We start from the raw sequence: 9,607 nt of genomic DNA on the forward strand, positions 1-9,607 counted from the left end.
TTAAGTGTCTGTATGTAACCTGAGTGTCTAGACTCCGCTAACAACACTTGACTAATTCTCGAGCAACTGTAAACAGCTGCTCTGCTGGTGCTGCTGTACTTGTCTCAGAATCAGTTCAGTTCCTCATATGCAAGTGCCTAATACTATCTAAGTTGCCCTAAGGTACCTGAGACATGCTCTTAGACTGGGAGGTAGGACACAAGACCAATGGGAAACCTACACCTTTCTGGATAGACGGTCAGAAGCAGGGCAGGGTATCCTTGTGCATCTCAAATAATGCTAGGTGCTTATGTTTAAGTAATTAAGTTATTCTCCTAGTGGCCGGCCAGTTGAGTTGTTCCCTAGACTTTGCTGTGTGCTATATTTAGACACTGCTTCTGTAATTTTCTAAATGTTCTTGCTGTTGCTACCACTAGTGTGGCTTCATTCACAGATAGAAAGCTACTGATGTTTTCACAGCGATGCCACTTGATTTTTCCATAGTGAAAGCTAAATGGGGCAACTGCCAAGTGAAGGTGAGGTTGCCTTAAGATAAAGGACAGTAGGGGCTGAAAACCTGTAAGACGGATCTTGATACGCTGAAAGAGACTTGGATGCGTTATTGCCCTGCAACAGCAAGGGACTGAACTTAATGTGAGAGATAATGTGAGTGATAATTTTGTCATGTTTTTAAGGATAAGACTGAAAAACAGACAAACATTGGGATGCAGTCCATAGCTCATTTTAAATCTGCACTCCCTTGGGCAGATTAAAGAAACTTTAGGGCTTTTTCTACTACTCAGACTGTGTCCCTGCATTAATATGTGAATAACTCTAAATAAATAGGCTTGATTTTCATGGTTTTGAATACTGGTATATTTTCTACCACAAATTTCTCCTTGAGAATGTTCAGATATCTTTGAATTCCTAACTACATCTTATTTTACTGGATTCACCCCAGAGAGAAATGGCAATGGTTTTTGTTAAGAACTGTGTGCCATTAGCAACAGAGGGCTGGCTTTTGTTATATTTACCAGTAGATAGACAAGGGAGCAGCACTCAATTTAGGTATTTTTTTGTTGTTTGAATGATAGGTGTGTGTGCCTGATGACAGTCCAGCTACACTCTAGCCAGAATGTGATTAACCAATAGCTATCATGCGAGACTTAATGAAATACCAGAAGCAGGTGTTGGACTGTAGTGTCCCGGTACCCCTTAGTTTCGCTTACTGGTGCAATGCATAGCATGATAAGGCAGTTACTGGGATTACTGTCTGCAGCACTAACCAGAATTGGGTTCTGTTTTGCTTTCCTGTCCTTATTGGCTTGCTTTTTTCTCTTGTCATAAATATAAGCTGACACAAAAATCCTGGGTTTTTTCTTGCATGTGTATTACTCAGCACAAAGATTATTCAATATGCTGGAAGTTCCAAGTATATGTAGAAGGCAAATAAGAAATAATAAGGGATTCTGTCCTTTCCATTTAGCATCCCTTCTCCTTAAATATACCTGCTCAGGTAAATACTGACTCAAAGAAGACATTTGATCGTTTGTTCATATAAAAATAATTGCAACTAAATGCTTCAAGTGATTTTTTTTCTCCCTGCTAGGGAATATTTCTGCAATATAAACTGTCAGCTCATGCAGTGTGTTGCAGCATGAATAAAGGTGGCTGAAGGGATTTTAAGTCCACATACCTCTTCTCCATGTTTCAGAAAGTATTAGTATAGAGGGACAGGGTTTTGAAAGCAGTATAACACTGTTTGGCTGTTTCTGTGTTGCAGGCAGAAGCTGTATTTGCATGCTACGAAAGCCATAGCTCTATTCAAAGATGAATGTGTCAGCAAGTATGTTACATTTTTGGACAAGGCTGAGGACTGGACAAGGCAAGCTATTAATTTCTTTAGTATTCGGTAATGTTCATTGCACCACTTTACAAAGGAAGCTTTTAAAAGAAAACTTTTTTGTTTTAGGAAAATGCTTCACACAAGGAAGCAGTTACTGGCTCTTACCAACCAGTGTTTTGATATTGAAGAAGAGGTATCCAAATACCAGGATTATATAAATGAGGTAGAATGCTTCAAAATTATGTAAAGTCTTTGCATAGACAAAAGACTATTCCATATTGTTTAATGTCAGTAGTGTTGTTTATAGCGAGTCTTACATTAATGCAGTCGTATTAAAATATAGGGCTGTATGGATGTAGTATTTGGTCTATAACAGCTTCATTGCTAATATCAGAGTGATGTAGAAAGTGGTGTGATTTTTTGAGTCCTGACTTGATTTTGGAATTTGGTGGGGGTTTTTTTGGGTTTTGGTTTCTTTTGGTGGGTTTGGTGTTTTGCTTTGGGTTTTTTTTTGGTTGGTTGGTTGTTTTTGTTTTTTTGTAGTGTTAGCATTCCCCAGCAAAAATATGCAAATGGATGTGAGTTCATTATAAAGCATTTTGGGTAACTGCTATTATCATAATGGTATCTGAGCACCCAGAGGATTATCTTAATACTCTTATGAAGCATAAAAACACTAGTCCCATAATCAAGATTAGAGGATATGTGCTTGAGGATACATGCTAAACTAATGCTGCTGGTGACATGAAAGAAAATACTTTGTTAAAATTTGGATGGTAACTCTGCTGGTTGCAAACTTAGCAGAATTACCTCAAAACTGAGAGAATTACAGCATTTTCATGCAGTAAAATTATTATTCTTTGTAAAATAAATTTAAATTAAAGCACCGGACAGGTGTAAAAACAATTAAGGAATGATGGAGAGCAGCATTCCACTTGTTACTTGTTTGTATTTTAGTAGCACTACCAAAATCAGTTATTGTTTAGGATCCTGTTGCCTTAGGATATCTGCAAACATAACGCATAGATAATTCTTCCTTTTAAGAGTTTCTTATGAAAGTATAAGACAGTTAAGAAGATGGAACAAATCAGGGAATTATAGGTCATGTCAATAATCTCAGCTTGGAGAATATCAGCTGCTTTACTAATGTACTGATTTTATGAGGCATCATAGCACTGGCAAATTTAAAGAAAGATTTTAAGGTGGACATCAAGGTACATATGACAACTTATGTTGCAACTTACATTTCCTTTTTGTCTGTTTCAGTTACAAGATGCTCTGCCGCAGAAAATGTTTGCAGCTTCTAGTGGGATGAAACATACAATGAACACAGTCTATCCAAGCTCAAACACACTAGTGGAAATGACTCTTGGGTAAGAATTTCATAATTGGATTGATGTAATATTCTATACCTGTTGTACAGGCAAATTGAAAAAATGAATTTACAGCTGACTTAGTGATTCCTGTATTGATAGAAAGAGTTTTATATTGCAGAAAAAACTTTATGTTGCTACAGTGGTGGTACAGATTTGGAAGTGAGTAGGAGACAATAGTAATCTATTATCTGCCACTTTTAATAAATAAGCAACTTGTTGTCTGTCCCTTATTTTAGTATGTAATGACAAGTTGCTGAAAGCTTTGTGGTGGTGAGTGATCATGGCAGGTAACTGTCCCTATAAAAATTGTAACCTTTCTTTCACTTCTTGTTACTACAGTATGAAGAAACTAAAAGAGGAAATGGAAGGGGTTGTTAAAGAGCTGGCTGAGAACAATCACATTTTGGAAAGGCAAGCAGTTGTTTTCCCTTTTTGGGCTGATAATAGAAATGGGCTTAATTTGGTACATTTGCACTTAAACTAAGGGACGATTCTATAATCTCTTTAACTGTAAATATATTTTGAACTGTTGATCAGAGATGTAACAAAAAAAACCCCAAAAAGTATTGAAAACCTCTAAAAATTATTGTAAAATCATTCTGACACAGCATTTGGGGCATTTTTGTTTCATGTTACTTATGTTTAGCTAATAAAAATACCTGTTGCACAGACAGATTAATTCTGAATTTAAACACAATACTGTTGCAGCAATCAAGTGTTGTGCAACACTTTTAACTTTTAAAAGCAATCTTTTAACTCCTCACCTTTAGCCATAATTTTTACAACTGTGGAATTATACCAATCTGAATGAATGATTTTGCAGTTTTCAGATCGCTTAAATTAAGTGAAGAGGCGAACATATTTCTTACAGTCCTGAGAGGGTAACGTTGTTATCACATACAGACTGACTTTGCTTTTTTTCCTGTGTTGATGATAAAATAATGATTTCCTGAAAGCTTCAGGGTAAATTGCTGGTGGAGCTCTTTAGCTTCAAGCTGTAATGGTTTGGTTTTGTTCCCCAGCCCCAGGCCCATACTTGGAGCATAGCATCTTCTCTTCCATCTTCTTTTCACATACAAAGTTAGATACAAATGTGTGTTGGCATGTGGCAAGGGAAAGGCAAACCCCATAAATAAATTATAATGAATTAAGGATTGATTCTATAATGTAGTCATTTACTGAAGAATATACTGGTTTTTCATTTTAGATTTGGTGCTTTGACTATGGATGGTGGCCTGCGGAACGTGGACTGTATCTAGCTTTCAAAAGACCTGAAGAGGACTTGTAAATTTTTTGAAAGGAGAAAAAAAAATAACGTTGGGACATTTAAAGGTGGATAATAAATCTCTGTCCAGGTTTTTTTTCCCTCTACAACTGTAGTATTAAAAAAAAATGTAAATATGTATAATATGTAAATATAAAAGAAATATATATCTTTTTTTGGTCAATGTGAGGATAGAATTACTGCTGGCAGGGAATTTAGCCCCTTGGAGGATTTCTGACTAAGTCCTAAAGGAAAAAGTGTTGTTGATGAAGTTGACATTTTTGTTTGCTTTGAATATTGCCCGTTTTTCAGAATGCAGTTTAGTCTTTATTGCAAGAAGACTTGCAGAACTCTAAGCATCATGAATAGTCTTTAAAAGGGGTTTTGGATTTCCTTTAACCACGACTAGTATTTTGGAGTCTAGCTGAATGACTGTGATCATCACAGAACATGACAATTGTTTTAAATGAGATCTTTTTAAATAAGTGTGAATAGGGACTAAAAGCGCAGATAGGACAGAATGGAAATGCATTTCTCTTTCCTTCACATCCAAACTGTTAGTTCACTTTTACTTGAGAAAACAAATTCACGATATTTTTTTAAGTTCCTCTCTGTATTTGGTGCCATGATACCTGTAATCATTTGACTGCTCTGTATATGGAAGTTTTGCACTCCGGGTTGTCAGACAGAATGTAAAAATTCCTTTTTCAGAGTACAGCATTTTCAGAATTGCCCTGAAATCATGTTGCTCACTACAAGAGAAGCGGGTTCTTAAAATAGCTTTTTCAGAATCCTGTTTGCAGGCATAATTTTTTTAAAAGGTTAAGGAGAATTTGTGGGCAGTCAGCAGACTAGATAGTGTCATGCCTCAGTGGTAACTGATTATTGGAAAAATAAATTGCTGGTCTGGATCTTGAAAAGGGACCACACCTGCTGCTGACTGAGATATCAAACTTGGGTGGAAAATTTAATAAGACTATGTATTTATTTTCCAGTATCAGTTGTTACTACTTTAAGTACTACATGATCAGGTTGCAGAGATGCAGAATAAAACAGTCTGCTCCAGTATGTGTAGGAGAGAAGAAAGAGGAAAACAAACAAACAAAAACTCAGAAAACATTTGTCACTTTACTTGGATACTACAGGTGTACTTACTTGTTTCAGATGAAGAGCATGCAAATATTGCGGGATTCATTCTTTCTTTGTGGAAACTTGGTCATGGATGTTCAGTGGTGTCCAGTAGTACTTCTGATTGCTCTGTTACATCTGCAAGATGATCTACACCAACTCCAGAATTTTCTACAATTAATGGTAAAACATTTAGGTATAAACTAAACAGCAGTAACCTGTAATAGCATCTGAGTTTTGTGGTGCTTACTCCCTGTTTATCTGTCCAGGTCAGAATATAAAACATTTTCATGGAATTTTTTGAGAAATATTTGATTAGAAACTTATGAAATTTATAATTGATTCTTTTATTGTTAAAAGAAGAGGAAATTCACTGTCTTGATGTCCAAGACCTGCTTTCCAGTGTTCTTGGTGAGAGTCAAATATTAAAAGGGAATTCAGATCAGATATTTTTATACCCACATGAACAGCTTCTTTCTTTGAGAGCTTTGCCCCAAAAAAATCTAGCTATGCAAAAGGCGTGCAGCAGTTTGTTACATGTTTTCCTTGGTTAGCCATGGCATTCTTAACTGTTTGTTTTAAAATAACGGAATCATGTCTAACTGGAATGTTTTAATGCCTGCTTACACATTCATGTCTGCAGTCTCACTGAGTGTCATTTAAATACATGCGTAAGTGTTAAAAGGACTGGGCTCTCAAACTGTGCATAACTTCTGTTTTTTTCCAATGGTAAGTTTGTAACACTTTGTTTCAAAGGTTCTTAATCTTGAAAGGAATCAAGAGTTGGAATATATAATTTTCAACTTCTTTATACTGAAGCAGTCTGAAAAAAAAAAGTTAATTGTAGTAGTAATATAGTCTGTATATTGAAGTATGTGTGGCATTCTTTTACACAGTTGAAAATGTTTTGTTATATTTTATGTTCATTTTAAACATTGCTGGGTTTAGTGCTGCTAAATACATCAGTAATCTTAATCTTGTTAAAATTTCTTTTTCTGAAGCAATTTTAACTAAGCAGTAGCTAAGGAACTTGAAGTAATCAGTTCATAATCTACTGATTACATTCTTATGAAGCAAATACATTTTTCAAGTCAAAGCAAGCATAGTGTATAATACCATCATTTTTTTGGCTCAAACTAAGTGTCCTGATTCTATCAGTCATGCTACTGATTTGCCAAAAGAAGTAATAGAAAGTAATACATGGTTCTTCTTCCTGAAGCTGGTTTACAGTTTTGGGGGGTTTAGCTTAGTATGTTTATTATCTGTTACCTGAACAAACCTGTCTTCATGTGAATTGTGAAAATGCATGAGTGAATGACTTAATGGCATAAAGACATCATCAACCACTTACTGTCTGGTGTGTACTTCTGTGTCTTTCCATAATTTCACTTCCTGTTAATTTCAGTACTACCTTATAATTTTTATTTCCCTGTAAGTACAATACAAAGCCTGAAACCTGTAGCAGCAAATCGCAGTTTAGCTTGCATTAGCTGGCTGTCCAGAAAAGTTCTCCTGTCACTAGCACCACTAGCACAGGCTGTATGGTAGAGCCGCTAATCTTTTTTATTTATTTTTTGACCACTCTGCTGATCTGTGTTCTGAACAATATTAGTTCTCTGTAATGGTGGCAAAATTCCTAGTCTCTCTACTCGGTGTGGAACAGTCAATACTAATTTAGTTAATCACTGTAGAAGTGGTAATCCTAGAGTAATTTTGGATCTAATACTATGGCAAGGATTAAAAAGGCTGAATGAGGTATTAAGCTTGAAGCCTAGAAGAGGGGAGATGTGGAATAAACTGCCATTGCATAAACTTGTTTGGGTTAAATTAAACACAGATTTATTACTAAGTAATTGCATAGCCTGCTGTAACTGTGAAATCCCTTCCAGGGGGGCATGGAAATTAGTTTGGCTAGCCACATTTGGCTAGCTCAGCCAGTGATGGCTTCTAGCTAGGGACCTGAAAATCGGTGGGGTGGACACTCACCCTGCTCTGTGCAGAGGGAAACTTGGTTTACCTGTGACCTACTCAATGATGAGCGCTTCTAAAATGGCTTATAAGAATAAAGATACTGGTTACCTGAAGATAAGTTAGGGGAGAAAAAGAAGAATGGCTAGGGTCTGCAAGACTCACCAGAAGGGGGACTGGGAAATAATGGGAGTTGGTTGGCTGAAAGAAGAGAAGATTGGAAGGGGGGTTGGGGGACAAAAGTCTTCAGTTATCTAAAAGCTGTTACAGAAGATCAGTGTTAACCACCGTGACTCTGGTGAGAGGAGTAGAGATTAAATTGTAGTGCACAAAACAAAAAACTCTAGACAATAAATTTGGGAAAATGTAGTGAAGAGAGTCAAGTGCCGGAACTGCACAGGGTCGGTTGCACAGGGTTTTTAAGAACAGGGTAACTGCTGGGAGCTCTGGTGGCTGGTCCTGCTGTTGCCAAGGCTGCATGACCTTTTAATTTTCTGTGCTCTGAACAGCTTTTTTTTTTTTTTTTTTAATGTGTTCCATTGATCACAAAAATGTGGTAGGGCTACCATCCCTCAGCAGAGTTGTCTCTTTTGACACTGGTACAAGCCCAGCCAGTAGCAGTTGTACTTATAGATGTGCATCTTCTGGAGAACTTACATTCCTGTTGACAAGGAACGCTGCTGGCATGCTACAGCCATGGGCACGCTGCAGTTGTATGGACTTGTATTCTGCTTCTCAAAACTTACACAGAGTGAAGGCTTGACTAGCTGGGCTTCCACAGCCTTCCCATCCAGGTGTGGGTTCTGTCACTGCTGCCTGGCCACCGGAAGCATTTCTCAGACCAGCTGCTTTAAGAAACCTAGGCAGATCGTTTTAATGGCAACCTGCTGCGGTGTATCACCAGCTCTTGCTGGCTCGCTCGCCCCATGCCAGTGCGCAGGTTGCTTCAGCACCTGCGGGTACATGTTGGGGTTTGTTGGCTGCAGCGCTGGTTGTGAGCCAGCCTGCCCAGCCGCGCCGTGCCGTGCCGGGGAGAGTAGGGCCTGGCACCACACTAGGTGAGCCCGCGGCTCCGTCTGGCAGGCACATTTGCTAGCTCACGGTGGAAGAAGATGACACTGACACAACAGTGCTGCTGCACTCGTGTGCTGCTCCGGCGGTGACGGCCCTACAGCAGCTTTAGATTTAAGCAGACAGGAGCAGTTTGCAATTTTTCAAGGAATCAGGTGAAAAGGCTTCACTTTTTTTTTTCTTTTTCCACTTTCATTCTTTGGAATCATCTGCGTAAGTGTGCAGATGAATTGTTCATCAACCCTGTCGCTCCACATCCTGAAAACGTATTAAAAGCCGGGCTACGTCCCACTTTACACCACTTAAAACCTGTGCAAGGCTGCGTTAAAACAGGCGGTTTCAGTGCCCGGGAGATGCGCCCGTCAGGCGCGCCAGGCAGCTCGGCGGCAATGCTTTCTGAAGCTGCGGGCCTGGCAGACCGGGGCTTCGCCCTGCCCGCGGCGCTGTGACTCGCCGCCAGCTTGCTGCAGCAGGGAGGCCGGGCTCGGAGGAGCGACCGGCGGGGCCACCCGTCCTCCGGCCGCCCCGCGCCCGCCGCTCGCTGCCCTCCCGGCGCCGCGCGGCTGCCGGTGCCGCCGGTCCCGCCGCGGTCGCTCCCGGGAGAGCTTCCCGTGGAACTTCGGCGCGGGCAGCAAACAAGCGGAGGCGCCGCAAGCAGCGTATTGCTGGGTCTTAGCTGGTTTATCTACGGCAGTAAAACGTACCTCCTGCAAGCGCCTCACACCTGCGTGTAACGCACAGCGCTAGCGACTGCCTTGAGAACGGCAGCTCCTGGCTGCGGCAACGACTTTCTGCGGCGGCGGCCCGAGGGAACGGGGCCGGCGGCGCCTCGCAGCCCTCGCCCGTGGTCGTTCCCCCCGAGACGCTTCATAGCGGGAGGGCTCGGCGGCAGCGCGCCGGGCCGGGGGAGGACACGGGTGCAGTGCGGTGCGGCGCCCCCCCGCCGTCTCTCCGCTCCCCTCGCCCGCGGGTGTC

The 9,607-nt window shown here is 40.4% G+C and overlaps 1 protein-coding gene across 7 annotated transcripts in view; it reads left to right on the forward strand.

The window, feature by feature from the left end:
* TBK1 (TANK binding kinase 1) overlaps positions 1-6,939 on the forward strand; it is a 29,427-nt gene extending 22,488 nt beyond the window's left edge. For 3 of the 7 annotated variants that reach the window (XM_040597014.1, XM_040597015.1, XM_040597016.1), the window contains 5 exons: positions 1,763-1,864; positions 1,952-2,048; positions 3,092-3,198; positions 3,541-3,612; positions 4,409-6,939. In XM_040597014.1, the coding sequence (XP_040452948.1) occupies positions 1,763-1,864; positions 1,952-2,048; positions 3,092-3,198; positions 3,541-3,612; positions 4,409-4,460 (430 nt within the window). In that variant the 3' untranslated portion in view covers positions 4,461-6,939. Of the gene's footprint in view, positions 1-483; positions 646-1,762; positions 1,865-1,951; positions 2,049-3,091; positions 3,199-3,540; positions 3,613-4,024; positions 4,083-4,408 lie in introns of those variants that run through there. The other 4 variants (XR_005828293.1, XR_005828294.1, XM_040597018.1 and 1 more) reach the window with 4 other exon arrangements.
* The last annotated feature ends 2,668 nt before the right edge of the window (positions 6,940-9,607 follow it).

The sequence above is a fragment of the Falco naumanni genome, chromosome 5 (assembly GCF_017639655.2).
Source record: "Falco naumanni isolate bFalNau1 chromosome 5, bFalNau1.pat, whole genome shotgun sequence".
NCBI classification, from domain to species: Eukaryota; Metazoa; Chordata; class Aves; order Falconiformes; family Falconidae; genus Falco; species Falco naumanni.